The 21,786-nt window shown below is 41.0% G+C and overlaps 3 protein-coding genes across 7 annotated transcripts; 2 read left to right on the top strand and 1 right to left on the bottom strand.

Annotated features, from left to right (window-relative positions):
- Positions 1-15: 15 nt before the first annotated feature.
- gammaSnap2 (gamma Soluble NSF attachment protein 2) lies at positions 16-1,499 on the top strand. 2 transcript variants are annotated; one of them, XM_070217283.1, is made up of 2 exons: positions 318-421; positions 496-1,499. In XM_070217283.1, exons 1-2 carry the CDS (start codon positions 347-349, stop codon positions 1,186-1,188), a joined length of 768 nt encoding a protein of 255 aa, XP_070073384.1. In that variant the 5' UTR covers positions 318-346; the 3' UTR covers positions 1,189-1,499. The 2 variants fall into 2 exon arrangements, with proteins under 2 accessions (XP_016996811.2, XP_070073384.1); XM_017141322.3 differs by having other exon boundaries at positions 16-1,499.
- Positions 1,500-2,345: 846 nt separating this feature from the next.
- Positions 2,346-9,323, bottom strand: CAH7 (Carbonic anhydrase 7). Its single transcript, XM_070217673.1, has 4 exons — positions 8,792-9,323; positions 4,071-4,142; positions 3,336-3,494; positions 2,346-3,276 (listed from the first exon to the last, which is right to left on the bottom strand). The coding sequence occupies exons 1-4, from the start codon at positions 8,817-8,819 to the stop codon at positions 2,621-2,623; spliced, it is 915 nt and encodes a 304-aa protein (XP_070073774.1). The 5' UTR covers positions 8,820-9,323; the 3' UTR covers positions 2,346-2,620.
- A 2,632-nt stretch (positions 9,324-11,955) lies between these two features.
- On the top strand, positions 11,956-20,481 carry Fmr1 (synaptic functional regulator FMR1). 4 transcript variants are annotated; one of them, XM_070217934.1, is made up of 12 exons: positions 11,957-12,217; positions 12,969-13,064; positions 13,131-13,354; positions 15,159-15,208; positions 16,677-17,000; positions 17,065-17,230; positions 17,291-17,358; positions 17,892-18,201; positions 18,251-18,382; positions 18,442-18,973; positions 19,641-19,715; positions 19,781-20,481. In XM_070217934.1, the coding sequence occupies exons 3-12, from the start codon at positions 13,304-13,306 to the stop codon at positions 20,167-20,169; spliced, it is 2,097 nt and encodes a 698-aa protein (XP_070074035.1). In that variant the 5' UTR covers positions 11,957-12,217; positions 12,969-13,064; positions 13,131-13,303; the 3' UTR covers positions 20,170-20,481. The 4 variants fall into 4 exon arrangements, with proteins under 4 accessions (XP_070074037.1, XP_070074035.1, XP_070074036.1 ...); XM_070217935.1 differs by having other exon boundaries at positions 12,969-13,068; XM_017141361.3 differs by having other exon boundaries at positions 11,958-12,217; positions 17,892-18,192.
- The last annotated feature ends 1,305 nt before the right edge of the window (positions 20,482-21,786 follow it).

The following is a 21,786-nucleotide window of genomic DNA, read 5'->3' as shown; positions in this document are numbered from 1 at the left end:
ATCGGAAAATTTGAAAAGTGACTTAATTTCGATATAAGTTTTAAAACAAAATCGATATATTTTATTTCAACACTTTTGCTATCTTGGAAATAATTAATTTCCATTGCAAAATCTTTAAGTTTATTGATTTCCTATTAACTAGCCTGACGCATAAATACATAAAATTAAAAACATCAACCATACGATATTTAATAGTACCATTTTTCCATATTAATGCAGTGTCATACCCGCATAATCAAGGAGCGGCTAGTTAAGTTTTCCCTGCACTTGCGCATTCGGGCACACTAAGTTTCAATTGATTTTTTCCGCACGCAAAGCTAAAAGTTAACGGAAATGAGTGCTCCTGATGCCAAGAGGATTGCCGAGGCTGAGGCTTTACTGGGACAGGTCGACAGTGCCGCGGATGAGTATGCCAGGGCTGGTACGTATTTCAAGGCTGCAACTGCATATCGAAACGCCAAATGCTTGGATAAGAGCAAGGATTGTTTTTTGAAGGCCATCGACTGTTACATGAACAACAAGTCGTGGTTTCATGCGGCCAAGTCCTGCGAGCAGATTATCCTGCTGGCCAAAGAAACAGATACACTATCCGAAATTGAGGAATATGCCAATAGGGCTTGCAATCTCTATCAGCAGCACGGATCTCAGGAAGCAGCAGCTGCCGCCTTGGATAAGGCAGCCAAGATGACGGAATCCAAACATCCTGAATTGGCACTGGAGTTCTACAAACGGGCACTGGCAGTTGTCTTGATTGGGGACTCCACCCACCAGGCATCGGAATTCGCGTCGAAAGTCTCCAGGATTTTGGTCAAACTAAAGAAATTCGAAGAAGCCAGCAAAGCTCTCAAAAAGGAGATAAGCCTTAATTTACAAACGAAATCGTACGGACAAGTTGGACGTTTGGTCGTTGCTTTGGTACTGGTGCAATTAGCCCTCGAGGACTTCGTAGATGCCAAAAAGTCATTCAAAAAATGGGGAAACCGTTGTGATCCCCAAGAGGTTAAAACACTGCAAACACTTCTGCAAGCCTTGGATGATGAGGACGCAGAATTAGCTGCCAAAATGCTGGCCGCTCCATTTATCAGGCATATGGATGTGGAGTATGCACTTTTATCCAAAAATATTCCATTACCATCAGGTATTAAACTAGAGAAAGAAGGCGAAGACAATACTGGATCAATAAAATAGTTGTAATAAAAGATCCTCAAGTGACAAAAGCTTTAAAATTGTAGAAACACTGTTAACTATATACATAAATATAAAGTGTTAATAAAAAAAAAATACCTCAGGAATATGCCTTGAAGAAATGAATTTTTAAATAATTTTTATACATATCTTACTAATTTTTTATCCTAAAAAAAACGAAATTTGTTACTGAAATCTTTACACCAATTTTTTTACACAACTTTTCTACATATCCCCAAAACTATACCAATTATGTCAAAATTATGTCAGCTTATAAGTAGGCAACTTTTTCGGTCTTAAACATTTTATAAAACATTTTCAAAATTTTCTTCAAGAAATAAATTAACAAATTTAACGAAAAATCTTCCAACCATGGTTTTTTATTTACCTAACCCTTAATTTAATGTATTCATGTTTTAATGGATTACTTTTTAAGATAAGTTTGGGCAATTTCGAATAGACCATTCAATGAAATATCATATCAGTTAACCCTTTACTCAGGTATTTTGAGTGTCCGAACTTAGCTTAACGGTAAGCTTTAATTGTATTTTAAGTTAACAATCGGCTTATTGGACTCTAGATTATTCTAGGACTCTACTCGGTGCTTGTCACTCCCACAGATAAGATATTGTCCAACTTGTGTGTATAATTAGCTGTGCCATCAATATCATAAACCACCGGACACACGCTTCAGTTTCAATCGCAGTTAGCCCAAAGTGTCATTTCGCAACGAACAACGATGATTAAGTGTGGCCAGCAATAAGCGAAATCAAATTGCATGGCCCGCTGTTATTGTAGTTGATTTATTTAGAGTCCATCCAATATCAATTAGCGTTATCAGGCAGCGCAATTGGTCAGTTGACGCTGGCAGTTATCAGTGATTTCTGAATACTATTCGGTGATAAATACTTTATTCCTGGTTTATGGGGTTTATGGGGTCCCCATATTCAAGGAATCACACTGACCAAGAGCCCTAAAAGTGCTTATGCCAACCTGGGGTCTTGTGATAAAATATGCACAAGAATGGTTCACCATCTATTTTTAGAATACACCCCCATAAACCACCGATATTGGTCAGTTCGAACTTTAAACGGAAATAGGCGGTCACTTTCAAGTTGCGCATACGCCCCGTTTGCCCAGAATAACAGGAATCCATCCGATTGCTTGTAAAATGTTTCATTTATTTATCTGTGATCTTTGCACTTAATGAACTTTAGACAAACTGACTAGCTGAATTGTTGTTCTTGTTTTGTTCTGCATTACAATTAATGAGTATAAATTGTCTGGTCTGACGTTGCTCTCCTGTGTCGCCGGTTGTTTGTTTGATTGTTATGATATAGTTATAGTTATATAAACAAATTCGTTGTATTGTAACGATTGATTCTTTGGTACGAGTATGTCATTGGCTGCTCTCTCTGCGATGTCCATCTTAAATCTACAGCAGGTACTTCTGGCCCGCCAGCATTAGGGTCATTAGGGTCAGGGATACGGAGGCCGTGAGTCCAGCTGCTCCCGATCGATCCTCGGGCTGCTCGACCAGGACGACTGCTCGGTTGTTCTCGCTCTGCAGCTCCCTGAAGTTGTTGTGCAACTGCTTGCCCTCCTCGTACTCGATCTCCTTGAACTCGTTGACCTGGTCCAGGGTCACCGGGAAGGTCTGGGTGAGCACAATCCAGGTGACGGCCTCGGCGCAGGTGGGCGTCGTCAGGGAGCCAGCATACGTGAAGTAGCTCTCCACACTGGGCACCAGATCATCGACGGCCAGGGAGTCTGCCACCAGGGCAGGCTTGTTCATGCTATCGTAGCTCTTCACGGCACCCAGACTCTTGATAATGCTGCCGATGGCCTCGTTGGGCGTATTGGACACATGGTACAGCACTCCGATGACCACAATGCCATCTTTGAAGTTCGCGGCCATGGTCATGTTGGGGTAGATGGTATTCCGGTGCACGATGTGCACTTCCAGCGGATACCGGATGTCGTTGATCGTGTGCTCCGACCACCAATGCATGTGGATCTGCTCCACCACGAAGTCATTTAGCAGGGCGCCACCACTCAAGGTCAGTTCGTGATCGAAGCCAGAAAGTTGAACTGTACGGCAAAAGATAATAATAATTATTTTGGTATTTCTGGAATTTATTACAACTCACTTGAATGTCCATTGTTGACCATTAGCAGATTTTTCTGATGCTCATCGTAGTTCTCGAACTTCAGAGGATCAAACTCGCCCTTCAGAGACCCCTTGACATGCAGATTGATGGGGCTTTGCTTCTTGCCACTATCGCAAAGACCGCCCCATTTTGGAAAGGCTGTGGAATATAAAGATCATCCATCAAAGTCAAAATAGTATTTTTATTTAATTTGAATTTAAATTCTGATGCATAGAACATTTTTTTTTCAATTAAAATCTCTAATATTTGGCACAAGCTGAATTTCTATTTTAAATTAAATGCCCATCAATCCAACTTTATACAATTTAACACTGGTTAGGCCAATTTAAACTCCAATATTTATAATTGATTTTCATTATTGCGAATTTCTGCACAAGCAAAATTTTTATTTGAAATTAAATGGTCATAAATCAAAATTGAAGTAATTGAAGGCTCTTTTCTCAATTAAAAACTCTAGTCAGAAGTTCAGTTTCCGCAGAAATGTGCCCAAGTAGCGGTCCGAATTTATCATTATTCATGTTCAATTTGCATACACAACAATTTGGCCCAATTGAGCCAAGCTCGAGCCGAAAGCGTGCACACAGATAGATATATCCGAGCACATTTGGATCGCTCTGGTATGCAAAACACTTGACAATACAGAGCTACAAACATCGCATCGCCGTGGCGTTGATTAACTAATTTTAGCAAATAAACTCGATTGGCTTTACTTACGCTCATCCTGATTGTTGTCCAAGTCCGGGTAGCCCCATTCGTTGGCCCAGCTGAGGGCCACAGAGCAGCAGACTGCAAAGAGAGGAAGGAACGGGTGACAGGTGAGTATCAAGTAGCCGCCGTGTGGGACCGCGAAATGGGAACGATTTAAATAAACTTCAACTTGACCGTGCCAGCAGAATAAAAGCAAAACAAGCTCATTAAGAACTGCACCTCTTGATGGGCCATAAAAGCAATGGGACTGGCAGAGGGTCAATCTACACACATGTTTGGCAGCCGCCTCAAGTGAAAAACCGGCACCTTGCACTTGACTCGGCTAAAAATAGCCCTGAAATTTATGATTTCAATCACATATATTCCTCTGTATAATTGCCAGCGATTCTGCAGACTGAAAATACATAAATGTTTCATTAACCTGCAAATTGGTCGCATATTTTCTTGACTTTCTCCTCCAGTTCAGTTTGGCTGTGCTAAAAGCATTTTGACATCTGCACATCAAAATATCAACTAAATTTAATGCGTGCGCTTTTTTAGATTTTACGATCCATTATGGGTATTTAAAAACCACCGACCCATCAACATAACTCGCCATCCGGGTGATCTGTGATCAAATGAGCGTGTTTATTAAGCCATATTCAACATTAATGGGTTAATAAAACGGCCGGCAACAAGTGTGATAATTTATGCTCTGTCTTTAATCTTTTTTTGAGTATTTATGCTTGCCGCTTGGCATTTTTGCAAGTTGGCATTTTTTTCTGCAAAAAGACAAATGACGACCGCAGCTGCGAAAATAGAGTACTAAATATACCCAAGTATGAATACTATAGGTTGTATATAATCGCTTTAATATACTTTTTGCCGGGCGGCGAGCTCATCAGCTGAGGTTTTCTTAGTATAGTCTTCGGTCGCCCTGTGACGCAATTATTCGGGGGAAAGATCTCTGAGTTATGGCACTGCTTGATTAAAAATAATATTTCATTTTTTGTAATGATTTTTTAATATTTTCTAGGCAAGTAGGGGATTCTATTTGAATTTGTAGCTAAATTGTATTGATTTGTATTGAACTAGTGGCGTATCAAAAGCCATAAAGATATTTCTTTTAATTAAGAAGCGATCACAAGACTTAATGGCTGGAACGTGAGTGTTTTGAGGTACATATACGTATTGGCGATTGGGTAATGAAATTTCCGTCAGATGCCAAATCGCAAGGAATCACTTGATCTCGAAACCCTGCAACTAAATACTTTTTCACCGAACATGCCACAAATGTCGGGCAGCCATTTAAAATGCAATTAAATTTGCACATGCAAACGACGCACAATTAAATTTGAGTGTTCAAAGCTTTGATATCTGATAATGGGAAATGTTCTCTAATTTGAGGCCCCGGGGTGTAAAAGTTAACAAAACTGTAATTGCAAAACGAGCGGAGTAAATGGGGGGATAATCATGTGAAAAATCGCGCAAAATAAACAGCTGCAATTGCGAGTGGAAAATGCACTCAACCCGTGAAAATACATATGTTTTTTATATTCTCCTGCTCTTGAGAATCGAAATGGAAATTCTTCGCTGCGATGTTCTGGCATTGGAACGACAGCTTGTCGCAACTGCTGTTTATTAAATCATTTTAGCCTTGTCAACAGAAAAGAATCGAAACAATTTCGCTAGCTCAGCACTAGGCGATAAAGACCCGTCTGTCGTTTGGTACCTTGGGGTTTTTGTCAAATCACTGCGGTATCGAGATCCCCCCGAAATTAATAGAGCACTCGGTGATTTTCCAGGCCAAATTTTATTTACATTTTACTGGGCGTCATAATCAAAGATATCTCCCACCGATAACCGATTTCGGGAGTGCACGCGATTTAATGTCCTATTGTCTTAAGATTGGGTAGCTCGTAAAGCCTGTGATAAGCTGCGATGTCCAATAAATACACCGCAGGTCATGTGAATGCAACCATTAAGATTGATTGACGTTATCGGTTGTCTAAATAAATGTGCAATAAATCAAAATTCAAGATAAAGACGAAATGTATCTATTGAAGGGCAATAAAATAAACAAGAAGATAATTAATTATTTTATGATTGAACAAACTTCCGTTTTAAGAGAGTACGAATGAGAAATAGATAACCTATAATATTACAGAGTGTCGTCATAAGTCTGAATTCTTTATGAGAAAAGCGTGTGGAAGACGACCTCCCTAAAGAATTAATCTAATCTGCCGAACGGGAACATAATTCTTTCAGCTGGCATAATCAGCCAAACACTCAGACTTTGGTTTTTTCTTAATTGCCCAGACATTGTGACGTTTGTCTGGTATGATTGCCATAAACCTTTGATGAGAATTACTTTAGGGGTTCGTGGCTGCATTGCTAATCGATTTGTGGGGGGAGTTGGCTTAAAACTTTCCATCGTAAGCCAATCGACTAAATGGACTTTGGATTCGCATTGCAAGAGGAAGACCGAGGAATGGATGTTGATAAACGCGTGGAAAACAAGCCGAGCAGATAGTGGTAAGGAGGGCAGATAGCAGAGGGCCTTTTGTGTGCCCAGAAGTCAACTCAACGGCAGATGACTCTGTATATAAATAGGAAGTCGGTATTGGCTATCATGTAAGTGAACTGCGGAATGCAATTTCACTTTCGCCCGACAACAAAGGGAGCCCAAAGCAAATACAAATAATCGCTCTAGTGCATCCGAAGGTTTGGTGATGAATGCAGGCTTTGTAAAGAGGGTGTGTACTATCCAACAATTGCTTGTTCCGCAGCTATCTGAAAATAACCAATCAATTGGAACTCTGTTCTACCAGAAATTAGTTAAATCTGTTGTAAAGTAAAAGTAAATATTTAAAACAGTGTACACATTACGTAGTACCTACTATATACTTTATTTTTTATTTGTATTCCACAATTATATAATATTGTTGTTGTTGCAAATAAAAAAAAAAATGTAGAAAAATATGTATGGTGTCATAGACTTCCAAGTCTTAATGAATAACCAAAAATAAAATGATGCATGGTCGAGCCCGGAAATTTTTACTAAATAAATAATATGTTAAAATACAATTTGACGCACAATTAAATTTTTTTAAAGCTTTTTAAAATTCTAGCAATGAATAATTTTTTAAGAGATATTCTCATCCCTAGAAACAGAGTCTAGCAATTTATAAAAAATAACATTAAATCTAAAATGGTTTATTAACGACAGAATAATCGGATGTTGATAACTGATTTCTACAAGCACAGCATTTAAAAAAAGAAAAAAAAATCTCTATATTGGCATTCGTCTTATCTTGGACACAAATAATTGTATCACTTTGCTGATAGTGTTGCCAAGAATTTAAACACAAAAGAAATTAGGTAGATTTTTACACACATATGTTAACGGATTTGGCTTAACTTTTATATACTTTTAATCACCTGGCTCTATGTACACAATATATCTCAGCCAGAAATCGCAGCTAATCGGGGAGTGACTACCTGACAAGTAAGCAAAGGCGATAAGAAATGGCGCCTTGTGATTAGGCTTAATCGAATCTCGAAGGGTTCCATAAACCCGTTCGAGTTAATTGCCAATTAATCGTTTAATATGCATTTCCCCCCAATCCCACCACTTGGAATTTCCCCTTATCAGCAGGCATCTAATCGGTTATCGCTGATTTCTTGAGCCCCATCTTGGTCACATAAAGTGGGTATACTTTCGATTATCTCGATTAGGTCAGCAGTTTTCCCACCCATAAGTCGCCAGCTCCCCAGCGTGACCAAATACTTAGCTTCTGCTGACCTTATCACTCAGTCTGCCCGCAATGATGAGTCGTCTGTAACTGTATCTGTGGCAGTATTAGGCGAATTAAGTGGGTATTTTCCGAATGCCCATGCCCGCACAAAGTCAAACAAGACGGCAATAGGTTGTCTTTTTTGTTCAGATATATCAGTTCGGGCGCGTGATCCATGTCCAAAGTTCTGTGAAGTGCTTTGGAGTACTGATGTGACGGCGTTGGCTTAGATTTGAGATAGGCCCCGAATTGTGTGTCGGGGTTTCTTAATGAGATATGGCGAAAATCCCCCAGTTTTACGGTGTTACATAGAGAACATAACTCCAACTTTATGGCTTCTTTGTAAGGGTGAATCATTGTTTGGGGTTCTTAACTATCCCCAGATTTTTTGTTTGATTATCTATATGAGAATCTTCGACAGGATGAAGCCAATTGACAGGCTGACCGCTCGTGTCTCGAATTCAAATTCCAGCCCCCCGATCTAAATGTATCGGAAAATACTCCAGCCCATCTATCCGTCCACTTCCGATGGCAATCACCACTTCCCCTGGCCTGAGAACCTGTCCATTGTAAATCATAAGCGCAAAAGGCCGCCCTGTAATTTACGATCCCAAAGTGTTATCACTAGTGCATTGTCTATATCATCTTATCCGCACAAAACGATCCGAATAAATGCCAGGTAAATGGCAAAAATAGAATAGAATGTGGATAAATGTGGGATCAGCTATCAAGACGTGCCTTTTCGGTGCTATCGGAATACGTATACGGATATGTGGATAAGTACTATACGGTATAGGGGCGATAAGTACAAGAATCCAATTAATAGCGCCTCCGATTTGAGTCAGTTTTTTGGAGTAAGGTGATTCACGCACGAGTAGTTAAATAACTTTGATTGGCTTTCGGTGAGTCACGAGGCTGATATGTAATATTTGACAATAATAAATTAATTACCTATTAAGAAGAGGGTGCTGAAATGCATTTCTGTTTTTTGGTTACGGTTTACTTTCGTCAAAAAATATATATTTTTTAAAAAGCACTTGTTATATCACTTGGCGGGGACACTTTGTTTTGTTTTTGAACTTTTTTTTTTTCTTAGAGGCTGCCAGGCAGGACACTGAACCTTTGCGGTCTCGAATCGAACTCCATCGGCTTTTGGAGCGGCACGCGTCTTTTATAACGGAACCTCCGAGCGGCGGGCCAAGAACGGAGAACCAGAACCCAGCGGCGGTCAGGCACAGAATGAAAAGCGGTACGAGCATCGGCAATGTGCACACGCACACAGCCGCAATCGGCAAAGGCAAAAGCACACCCACACGCGAACACACCGCACTGCACTCACACAATTGAACTCGGAATTATGGCAACGTTATACGGAGGTTTTATGTGCTCTTTACTTTTTTTTTATAGTGTTTCGTGGGTTTTCGGCTCTTGGCTTTCCATTTTCGTTTTTCCCGATTTTTGTCAACCGAAAATGAGCAGATTTAGCAATAAAACTGCGAAGGTGAAAACTGCAATTGCCGCGCTGCGCAGTCGACGTCGCGGCTTAGAAGCTGATTAATTGATAAGCAGGCAGAGAAATGCTAAACGAACGGTAATTGCCAGCTGAGCGAGAGCGGGGCAGCCTCGGGCTCTCTATCTCTCCTCCCACACTCGCGAAAATGAGCACACTGAGAGAAATTAGATCACGTTTTATGGGAAATGGAAGCAGAAAACAAAAAGTGATCGGAAATATTAGTGATCTATTTTGGATCGTTAGTTGAGAAAATCTATCAATGGTATTACAAATTTTTGAAAAAGAACCTTCACATTTAAATGATCTTTAAAATTATAAATACTTACCAATTTTCTTCAGAGCCTCAGTCCCTTTATATTGCTGGCTTAGGGAAGGATTAGTACGGAAATACCACTACCTGTATATCAGAGATCAATGCAGCTGTTGTTTCTTACATTTTTCTACCCTTGAAAATAAGTATTTGATAAAAAATGTTGGTTTTATACATTAACAAACTTTACAATCGAATTGTTTTACGTACTAATTGAGATTTATTTACCGAAACCGATTCTTTTAATTTTTTAATCATAAGTGCAAATGCAAATACATAAAGTGCGAATTTACTTTACGTTAAATATGTATCTCGTTTATATACATTTATTTCACCTAATAAAGTCCTAGTAAAATGTATACGAATAATAGAGGAAGTGACGTATCTGCCAAGATCGAGATTGTCACATTTTGGCAAATAAATTTCAGTTGATCTGCTCGGTTAAAATTAGAATTAAAATTAATTTAGTGCCCCGAAGTGACCAATTGTTGCACCCGTGCAATGCGATTCTCGTAGAGCAGAGAGACAAATGATTCGACAATTGGGTGGGACAAATTCTGGGGTGCGAGCGAGATGGCGACGGTTGGCTGTCGTCGCGGATGTTTTTTTTTCTTTTTGGCCTTTTGTTGTCCACTCCGACGTCATTAAAGTGCAGTTAAATGTGCCAAAAGGCAGAACAAAAGTCAATGTCAAACGGCAGCTGCTCTCGTTTTCCTAGAGAGTTAAATAAGGGTGATAACACAAAGGGGGAAGGGGAAAGAGAAAAGCGGTTTTGGGCGAGGGAAAATCAAAATGCATTTCCGCAACAAATCGCCGCTTTGACAGTAATTACCGCCAACACGAGCGGTAATTTGTGACTATCGAATTGCGAATCTCGATACCCTGTAGTTGTAAAGTTTACGATTTTTTAATGAAATTGTTATTTTTTTAGCTGGGAAATGGGAAAATCGCTTGTACAGGGTGTTGCTGTCACACAGACGTATGATTTTCCCCACCCATATAAAGGGTTTAATGGTGACCATTTAGTGGATTGGCCATGAATTGTTGCAATTTGCTGGCACAAATACCGAAATGACATGCGATTAATATAGTGTCGTGCTTCTTGACATTTTAATTTTCTATAACTTGGCAGCCTAATAAAATCCTTACTATTCTTTAAATAAATTCTATAAATAAAAAAACTCTAAAAACAATTATTATAATATTTTTATTGCAATTTAGAGTGTTTAGAAAATAGAAAAATACGTGAAAATATTTAGAAACCCCTGCTGCATTTACCATTCTGTCAGATTTCCGCAGTGCGATCTGTTAAAAATTGATGAAAATGGGTTTATAAATAGAATGCACTGAACCTTTATCGGCCACTCACCATCGGCTGCATTTGATAAATGGAAGGGCAACTAAAAAAAAGTAAAAAAAATGAAGCAAATTCAACAAGCGTGTTGACAAAAGGCGCCAAACGACGTCACGCGATTGCGGGCAATCAAAGGGGCAAAGAAATTGCAAATAAAACACCGCATGTGACAAATGGCGCGCACTGGTGACCCCAATACTCGTTGCAATTACAAACACAATTACATTAACGGGAAACGATGTGGCCAGCAATTCTGCAAATTAAAATCGAATCGAATCAATTGAAGAGCGTCAAACATGTGATTCAATCTGCTGATGGGCGAGCAATTCAATTAGATCGTTAAAAGTCAGCCAAACAAGTGAGCAGTCAATCGGCGGGGCAAGCCATAAAAATCTATCAATTTAAATTTAAACTCGAAAGCCACTTATCAGGGAACCCAATTTCAAAAAGTAACCGCTTTGCGCGCTCCCATTGCAGCCCTGTCCATTGTGACCCAGCCACTTTCCAGCACTCTGGCAACGCCCTGTAAAACTACCAACTAATATTAATATTAAAATTATTTATTAAATATTCAATTATTATTAAGCTAACGTGTTTGAACAATATTATTGTACCATTATTATTCGCCTTGTAGAGTTTTACAACTTTATTCAGAAGGCGGCAATGCAGTGAAGGAGACTTGTTCTTTCGAATATAATTAGTTTATTTGGGAGTTTTAATCATAATTTTTTTCTTTACAAGAAAAATAAACCTCTTCGTTGACGACGAATCATAATTATAATTGTTTCTACATCGGAATTAATAAAAATTTCTTATGGGCCATCATTTGTCTTATAATTTCTTTCTTATAATTCAAACTAGTTCAGTTTTTGTCCCAAAAAATCGAACTAAATAGGCCACGATTCGTCATACAATTCAAATTCATTCAATTTTTGCGCCACAATAATCGAACCAAACAGTCGCACAGGGTGATTCGAAAATTAAGAGGTGCTGCCACCTAATTAAGTTTTTCTTAGTGATACCGTATACTTGAGTTTGCCGAGCTGCGAAAGTGTGCAAAAGCAAAACGAAGAGAACGCAGCGCAGCCGAAAAAAAATTGAAGCAGCACAGCACGCGATATATTTTGTATTTTCAAAGGTTAAAGCCGCTTTCAAAGGCATCCGCCGAGCGCAAGAGAAGTGCAAAAGTGCCGGCCAGCCGTAAGTTTAGTAATCTTTGCAGCCATTTGTGTATTACAGGCGTAAAAAGCGCTGGGAAAATTTTGCAAGAACCGAAAAAAAACGAAAAAATTTTGCACATCGTCGGCGGCAGCGACGCCCGCTCCTCTGCCGGCAGCGGCGGCGACGCAGCAGCGAAAGGGAGCAGCTGAAAGAGGAAAAACGATAAAATGCAAAAGGGAGACGTTCGACAAGCGGCTACGCAACGCTGATGGATTTTCTCTGACAGAAAGGCGAAAAACGGAAGCAAGTGTGGAAATTATGTGTAAATTCGATATGTAAATTCGGCATGTGCCGTTCAGTAGTGTGCGTGAAATTCTTATTGGAAAAGCGTGCTCATCGGTGTGAACGAACGAGCGAAGCATTTCGGCGGCGGCGGCGAGAGAGAGAGGAGAGGCAGAGAGCGAGAGAGCGCGCACACGCTTGGCCAAGGTGGTGTATGTGCGGCGGCGGACACACACACAGAGGAGGAAAGACAAAGAAGAAGAGGAAGCACTACGCTGCTGCGCTGCCGGCAAACTCGCTGCCGCGGTCGACGTCGCTGCCGGCGTCGCAGCTGGCTGCATTTTGGTGTTTAGCCAGGAATTTTGGCCCCCAAAATAACTTCAAAATTTTCTTCTATTTTCTTTTTTGATTGCCCGTGCGTCAAAAAATATAAATTTTCCCCCTACCGAAAAAAAAATACTACCGAAATCCAGAAAACAAAACCATTCCATTTTTTATCGCTTTGCAGGCAACATTTAAGCAGCCGCAAAGCAAAAGACTGATTTGATTACAAGGAATTAAGAGCAGGAACGCGAGTATTCTGCCACTGCACACGCACTGAATTGTGGGTATACCCTTGCCATCTATCCTATCTGCATATCTCTTGATAATACGAAAAACCCCCTCGCAGGAACACCCCCCCGATAACACGGCAAACTGCAGTCGACGGGGAAGAGTAGGGAGTTGAAGGCTGGGCAGCAGCAGCAGCAGGAGGGACGGACGGCGAAGAACCACCAGAATCAAGAAGCGAGAAGCCTCAGCCAAAACAAAGCGGATAAACCCGGAGGCACTGCGTCCAGCAACATGGAAGATCTTCTCGTGGAAGTTCGGCTCGACAATGGCGCCTACTACAAGGTGAGTGAGTTGGTTGAACCAGCAGGGAAAAGCAAAGAAAAGAAAGGGTTTTCCCACCGACAGAGAGAGAGAGAGAAAGAGGGTGGAAAACAACAAAAAATGAGGCAGGGAGTTGGGGCAGCAGCTGCCTCAGTTTCTAATTTCGTGGATTTTAGCTTTATTTCTATAAATAAACAGCAACATTTTGAGTGGAGTCTCGACATCATCGCCACCACCACCACCACTAAACCAATACCACCGTGCATACACCAACGCACTCACGCACACTGCGTTGTGGGGGTGCCGACGTCGACGCTGGCTGCGCCGCTTGCTGCGCTGCCCACTGACGTCGTCGGACATTCATATTTGTTGTTTTGGTGATTTCCCTTTCTAAACGTTGCAATTTATAAAGATAAGAGCCTATTTGACCATCCTAATTCGCGGTATAGTGATTTAACTGATTAGATTACAAGTTTACGCCAGTAATTCGCTTTACAAACCAATTTTTATTGCAGTTCAAGCACCCATCTTCGCCTCATCATTAATTCATTTCTAAATATTAGATTTTAATACAAAATAGGTCTTTGGGTCACTTTTATTTCAAGTTTATTTATCAAAATATTCCCGGTGATTCATGTTGCCTACTTTTAATATGGCACCTTTTACAGAAGAATTGGTCTATTTAATCATATTTAATGATGTTTTGCTATTGGTAAAGTTAATCTGCAACAACGTGATTATTTTAAATGGTTCTATACAAGTTCCTTGTACTATTTCAATTATAAATTAATTGTACACCTTTATTTTAGAACTGTTTTATGTTATGATACAATAATTTAAATGTGTAGCTAATGGTTTTAGTATAGTTTATTGACAAACTAAACATTTTTCATGTTTAATTGTTAAATTTAAAGGTTTAAGGGCCGTTTTCTCGTTCGCCTGTTAAATTTAAAGGAAGATTTAAACTCTTATTTCCCGTACGATTCAAGGTCTTAACCCTGCTTTAAATTTAACAAACGGGCGAGAAAACGGCCCTAAAACCGTGAAAATATATTCGAATTCCGAGTTTAAAGCCTACTTTAAATTTAACAGGCGTACGAAACGTAGATGCCTATCTTTTGTTATGGATAAATTACCATTCTATTTAAATAAATACTTGGTTCAATAAGGCGAACCATAGGGTTTTTGTACATTAAAAAAAGCATAGCTAAATTACATTTAAAACTAATTTTCATATTTTCAAATAAGATAAAGAGTTTATGGATCTTATTATCCGAGTCGAAGATTTATTTGATCCTACTATCCTACTATTTCATTCGGAGAAACTTCTGGAAAACTGATAGATTAGCGAAGAATATTTCGCATTGCGTTGCCTTTGATTTCAGGGCCCGTAAACAAACCAAGTGCAGTGCATATAAACACACTCGCTATAGCGACTTCCCTGATGATGATGATTCAGCAGTTGGCTGTTTGCATTTCGGATAAGGTTCTACGACTACTCGCTTATCGGAGATATACGGTTGCCCATCCTCTGGTGCCTTTGCCCTTCTCGATTTCCCATTGTTCGCCGGCCATTTCGGGGTGGGGCGATAATAAAAATATAATTTATTTATATATATATATACATTCATAAGTTTGCGCCCAGCCAAATGGGGAATATCGCACTAATGACACACATTTCTCTCTCTACTTCTATGCCTCCCGATGCTGCTGGCCCTGTCAATGCTCTTGTATTTCATCCGTTTGCTGCATGCCGCCAACAAAAACCGAACCTACAACTGCCACAAACTGAAAACTGAAAACTACGACAACTACAACCACACAGGGCCAGGTGACATCTGTCGGCGATGATGGCATCTTTGTGGATGTGGACGGGTAAGTTTGTTTGAATAAACTAAACAAATCTGCGAACAGGGCAAACAACAACGCTTAGAACGTATTTTCTAACTAATTTGCGACGATTAATACAATCAGAGCGGCGGCAACAACCACCGACGCGACTTCTTGGCATCCAAATTCGAAATTAGAGATGCTGGGCACGCATCATTTATGTCGTCCGTCCGCCTTCAGCCATCCTCTTCCCCACCGAAATCCCCGATCAGCGGAATCTCTAATTTGGCGCAATTTGTTAAACGCCAGTGGTGCCGCTGCAGCAGCAGCAAAAATAGTAGTTCCTTAGCAGAAAAAAAAAAATAAAACTGCCGACTGACGGGCTGACTGACCAACGCCATCCAACGCCCCACTGACTTGGGAAGTTCCCTAGTCCCAGAGGCAATCTTTCCGAGGAGCGGTGGAGTGCAGGAGGGGATCTCTTCCATCTCTGCCAAAGCTGTCAAGTGCGAACGACAAATGCCACTAAGCAGCGGCGCTGACACGACGGCCAGCGTCAAAGGCGCGACTATTTTTAACCGCGGAAAGAAACCATTTATATTTATTTATTCATTTCCAATTCGGTTATGACGCCCTGACCGGACGTCTTGTAACTAAAAATCGGATATCTTGATATTAATGAGAATGCAAAGGTCCATTTTTCCAAATTAATCTTTAAGTACTTCAAAAACATTTGAAAAATCTAATGTTTTCATTAATCACTGATCAGTGAACTTAATTTAAATGATGTTTGCAAGATTCTTCCAGCGATTTTACCTTCTTGCCTTATGGGAATTTTGATTTATTATTATAGCCCAACAATTTGATTTGACTTATGGTCTCTCTAAGTTTAAATTTGGTTGTCATTGTCTATTTTTAGAAAGATAGAAAGGTGGCTCTGAAAGACATAAGAACACTCTACTTTGAGTTTTTGGTATAAGGCAAGGAAAAACAATTTTTAGAAAAATTTAGAAACCAAGAAACTAAAATATTTTATATTTAAACCTTTTAAAGAGAGTATAAAATTGTCGCTTAGCTGATTTTAATTGCCTCCGCATTATGCCCCTTGTTGTTTTTTCTTTTTGAGTTTTATGTGCTGGCTGCATTTCTTAAAGAAATTTTTGGAACGAACGCTTTTTCTTCGTTTTTAATTTAATTTGGTTGTCTACCATCCACTTGAGCTGAGCAGCTGGATCTAAATTTAGTTGCGCCACTATCCTGTCCGCCTGCGTGGCATTTCCGATCTGTGTTTCTGGGCGGGATTCGGGTTTGGGTTTGGACATGATGAGTCTGCCGTGTCACCCCCACAATGGCTGTTGTTGTTGTGACTTGGCTGGCCCTCTGCCAGCGGAGCAGCAGCTGCAGTAGCAGAATCTGCAAACACCTGTCCGCAGACTCTTATGCAGAAAATAACAAGTGTAGCCCTAATTAATTAAATCTGCCTTCTCCGCACACGCATTGTGTTGTGCTGCAGCGTGCCCGAGGTGATGAAATATCCATTTGTGAACGTCCGCCTGCCGCCCGAGGAAACCGTGGAGGTGGCCGCACCAATCTTCGAGGAGGGCATGGAGGTGGAGGTCTTCACGCGCACGAACGAGCGCGAAACCTGCGGCTGGTGGGTGGCCATCATCAAAATGCTCAAAGCGGACATCTGTGCGGTCGCGTACATCGGTTTCGAGACGCCCTACACCGAAATCTGCGAACTGGGCCGCCTGCGCGCCAAGAACTCGAATCCGCCAATTACAGCCAAGTCCTTCTACCAGTTCACGCTGCCCGTTCCCGAGGAGTTGCGCGAAGAGTAAGTCCTTATATACCACCTATAAAATGCCTTTAAATATATATAAACTATTCCGTAATAATAGAGCCCAGAAGGATGGCATACACAAGGAGTTTCAGCGCACAATCGATGCCGGCGTCTGCAACTACAATCGCGATCTGGACGCCCTGATCGTCATCTCCAAGTGGGAGCACACTCAGAAGCGAGCCAGCATGCTCAAGGATATGCATTTTCGTAATCTCTCACAGAAGGTGGGTGTTGGGAAATTATCTTTTAACCTTTTTGGAACTCAACTTTATTTTGTCCTACAGGTTATGCTGTTGAAAAGGACTGAAGAAGCTGCCCGTCAGCTGGAAACGACTAAACTGATGAGTCGTGGGTAAGTATTATACATCTGTATGATGAGAAAAGTGGAATATTATATATGGGTACCACCAAAAAATCCACCAAGCCGAAAAACCTTGGAACTTAAATAAAACATATTTCCACATGATTTTGCTCCGATATTAGTTTCTAAATAGTTTAATCCTGAGCTAAACTAAAAATTTGGAGTATAGTTTGATTACTTCATTCATTACAATATTCTAAAAAAAATCGCATTCCATCAGAATTCGCTAAATTCTAGTGTTGAATGAATTTCTTCGAAAATCACTTCTATATTAGTCCCGAGCGAATACGGCAGTTTTTTAACTATATTTTAAAAACTAAAAGTGCTACAATATCAAGATTTTTACACAAAATAGAGCTTGGGAAGGGTGAAAAGAAAAGCCCATTATTAAAATTGAAATCAATTTTTTTTTTCAAGTTTAAAGGTGCGCAAATGTCCCGAGCGACAATATGGAAGTGCCAATATTTTATAATCGTTAATTAAATTTTTTATTAATTCCAACTAATATTGCAATCATTCTTTAGAAACTACGTTGAGGAGTTCCGTGTGCGTGACGATCTCATGGGCTTGGCCATCGGCTCGCATGGCTCGAATATTCAGGCGGCACGCACGCTGGTCGGCGTCACCAACATCGAGCTGGAGGAGAAGTCCTGCACATTCAAGATCAGCGGCGAGACCGAGGAGTCCGTGCAGCGTGCCCGCGCCATGCTCGAGTACGCCGAGGAGTTCTTCCAGGTGCCCAGGGAGCTGGTGGGCAAGGTGATCGGCAAGAATGGACGCATCATCCAGGAGATTGTCGACAAGAGTGGCGTGTTTCGAATCAAGGTGAGTGCTGTGAGTATTGTGCGCCAAACGCGGGCCCGTTCTAATCTTTATCGGTCAGATCGCTGGCGACGACGAGCAGGATCAGAACATCCCACGCGAGCTGGCGCATGTACCCTTTGTGTTCATTGGCACCGTGGAGAGCATTGCGAATGCCAAAGTGCTGTTGGAGTATCATCTGTCGCATCTGAAGGTGGGTTCAGGCCGAACAATGCTTATTTTATGTATTAAAACTAATCCTTGGCTCCCCAGGAAGTGGAACAGCTGCGCCAGGAGAAGCTGGAGATCGATCAGCAGCTCCGCGCCATCCAGGAATCCTCCATGGGCTCCACACAGAGCTTCCCAGTGACGCGGCGCTCGGAGCGCGGCTACAGCAGCGACATCGAGTCGGTGCGCTCCATGCGCGGCGGTGGCGGCGGCCAGCGTGGCCGAGGACGCGGCCGTGGTGGTGGCGGTCCAGGGGGCGGCAATGGGCTCAATCAGCGCTACCACAACAATCGCCGCGACGAGGATGACTACAATTCGCGGGGCGATCATCAGCAGCGCGACCAGCAGCAGCGCGGCTACAACGATCGCGGCAGCGGCGACAACACCGGCAACTATCGCGGAGGCGGCGGCGGCGGCGGTGGAGCTGGTGGCCCCGGCGGTGCCGGCAACAACAGGCGCGGCGGAGTCAACCGCCGGCCGCCACGCAACGAGCAGCAGAACGGCAGGGACTATCAGCACCACAACCACACCGCCGAGGAGGTGCGGGAGACCCGTGAAGTGAGCAGCGTGGAGAGAGGTGAGTTGCGTGAATCATGCTGCCAATTAACCAATTAGTTGAATCAATTTATTTCGCGCGCTCAAACAAGATACAAAGTGAATACTCGATCCCCCCCCTGCTCTTCCCTCAATGGACATCATGTGGGGTCAAGAACACGAGAATCTGTACAGCAAGTTTATTAGTTTTTAAAGAGTATTACGTTAAGGACCGTCTCATTTTCCTATATTCTTAGGCTTCTGATTAAAATAAATTAAATGACATCATCTTAGTTTTTTGTGTAATTTATCGTAATAAACTTATTAAGAGAGTGAAATATATTCTACACAAATATTTTAATTATTATTTTAATTAGAACTGAATTTCTTTTCGCCTTCGCTGTCGAATAAATGGTGAATTTAATTGAATTACAGGCACTGGGTTTGTGTAACATACAATATGATGTGAAAAAGTCAAAACATCCTCTTAGTTTCTTTCTATTTAACATTGTTATTATCTTATTTATTAAATTTATTTATTAGTAAAATGCTAGGAAAAAGGATAAATATGTATTAAAACTGTTTCTGAAATGGCTAACTAATTTATAATTTTGGTGTGACTCAAAGTCGCTTTGTGTTGTGGAAGTTAAACCATCACAATCTCTGTTATTATCCTGGCTGAACCTCAACCATTATCCTCCTCTCCACAGCGGACAGTAACTCATCGTACGAGGGCAGCTCGCGGAGGCGCAGACGGCAGAAGAACAACAATGGACCCAGTAACAGTGAGTAGAAGGCAATGGCCGCGGATTAACCTGAACCCGCAACTCATCCCACTTTAATTTTGCAGCAAACGGAGCGGTGGCCAACAACAACAACAAACCCCAGTCGGCGCAGCAGCCACAACAGCAGCAGCAGCAACAGCCGCCGGCGCCTGTGAACAAGGCGGCACTGAATGCCGGGGAGGCCAGCAAACAGAACAGCGGCAATGCGAACGCCGCTGGCGGTGCGAGCAAGCCTAAGGATGCTGCACGCAATGGCGACAAGCAGCAGGCGGGCACACAGCAGCAACAACCGTCGCAGGTACAGCAGCAACAGCAGGCGCCACAGCAGCAACAGCAGCCGAAACCGCGACGCAACAACAAGAATCGCAGCAACAACCACACGGACCAGCCATCCGGACAGCAGCAGCTGACGGAGAATGTCAAAAAGGAGGGCCTGGTCAATGGCACGTCCTAAGCCAAGTGGGCCTAGCGGTAGATGCAGCAGCAGCAGCAACAACTAACGGATGGGAAGAACAACATGAACACAAATTGCACATCGTTCAACGGAGTAACAATGTTGTATGCGCAGCGGGGGCAGTTTAATATTCATGTCGTTGATGATGTCGTTGAATATAGCCGCCACATAACACAACAAACACCAACCACAACAACAAGAACAACACATCCAAGCAACAGCAGACACTAAAACAACATCTTCAGCCAAGAACAGCAGCCACTAACAAATTGTTTGAGAAACTATATGAGTAACTAAAAAAAAAAGGAAAAATTAAAATACATGAAATATGTAACAAATGTAAAAGCACATACTAACAAACACACAGGAGACACTCACACATAAACACACACGGTTCGAATTATACACAAAAAGGAAAAAAGAATAAAAGAAAAATCATGCCTAGGCTTATAATTTGAATTGAAACTAAAAAGCTTCAATAACAATCAAAATGAATTATATTTATGTATAAAACAAATTCAAAGGCAATTATTAACAAGCAAAACGAACGAATCGAAAGGGAAACATTGAATATGTAAACTAAAACTTTAATTCTAATCCCGGCAATTAGCGTAGTTTTTCGAAAAGAAAATCTAAAGAAAACCTGGCGAAACGGGCGCTTCTAAAGCGCCCCTTGCGTCGACTTGAAAAGTTTCTAGTTATATGCATATTATAATAAAACGAGAATAATATAATTGCATTTTTTGTTTTGTTTAAATTAATTTTAGTTGAGTCTGTCATGTGTTTTTGTGTATAATTCGTGCATGCAACAACTTAATCGCCTAGCAGGTTTTTCAATTTAACCATCATTTTTGTATTATTATTGTTTAGTTAACCATTGTAAATGCCAGGGCGCGTTTAGGAGTTGATCATAAAATTCAACAAAGTAAACGAACGCGGCTCCAGACAAAAGCCAAGACAAACGAGCTGAGTTGCAGGTGAGAACGGCGGCAATGGGCCTGTTCGTCTTGGGCTTTTGCAGCGTTTCATTGTTTATTTTGTTCGTTACAACATGGAAATCCTCTCTTATTTGTATAATGTTGTATTTATTTACTATTATTAACACATACACCACACTCACCCGCATACTCCATAAAAATACACGAAATTCAACTCTCACACACACGCTCGCTCATACAAACATTAAGGGAAACGCATTGAATTTGATTTTGTTTTATAAATATATAATTTACTTCGCCAAACCTACAAAGCGTATACTAACTTAGTCCTCTATTGAATACTCTTAAATTATTTAATGCAATTAACGTGCAGTGTCGAGAGCATTAAACACAATCATCGAGAAATGCGAATCATCTGAATGAATCCATAATAGAAGCCCCAACTAAGGAATATAAATACAATGTAAAGCCACCATAATCCATCTAAGAACGAACAGCAAGAAGCAAAACAGAACAGTTCTTCTCTCTTATTTGGAAGAACAGTGTCAATAATATGTAAGGAAAGCAAACAACACATTTTAACATACATTAAAGAAGGAGATAATGATAACGATAACGGTACCGATAAAGATAAATCTAAATAATGTTGTGTAATTCAAATTAAATAAATACAAAAAAT

This window comes from Drosophila takahashii, chromosome 3R (genome assembly GCF_030179915.1).
Source record: "Drosophila takahashii strain IR98-3 E-12201 chromosome 3R, DtakHiC1v2, whole genome shotgun sequence".
NCBI classification, from domain to species: Eukaryota; Metazoa; Arthropoda; class Insecta; order Diptera; family Drosophilidae; genus Drosophila; species Drosophila takahashii.
This window is presented reverse-complemented; position numbering and strand designations above follow the sequence as displayed.

Bases quoted from the DNA above. Each gene is read 5' to 3' on its own strand.
- gammaSnap2 (XM_017141322.3), top strand. From the start codon at position 334: ATGAGTGCTCCTGATGCCAAGAGGATTGCCGAGGCTGAGGCTTTACTG.
- CAH7 (XM_070217673.1), bottom strand. From the start codon at position 8,819: ATGCATTTCAGCACCCTCTTCTTAATAG. The intron at 3,495-4,070 runs GTAAGTAAAGCC...TATATTCCACAG, and splicing joins GGACAACAATCAGGATGAGC to CCTTTCCAAAATGGGGCGGT. The intron at 3,277-3,335 runs GTGAGTTGTAAT...TTTGCCGTACAG, and splicing joins GGTCAACAATGGACATTCAA to TTCAACTTTCTGGCTTCGAT.
- Fmr1 (XM_070217934.1), top strand. From the start codon at position 13,304: ATGGAAGATCTTCTCGTGGAAGTTCGGCTCGACAATGGCGCCTACTAC. The intron at 17,001-17,064 runs GTAAGTCCTTAT...CCGTAATAATAG, and splicing joins CCCGAGGAGTTGCGCGAAGA to AGCCCAGAAGGATGGCATAC. The intron at 17,231-17,290 runs GTGGGTGTTGGG...TTTGTCCTACAG, and splicing joins TTCGTAATCTCTCACAGAAG to GTTATGCTGTTGAAAAGGAC.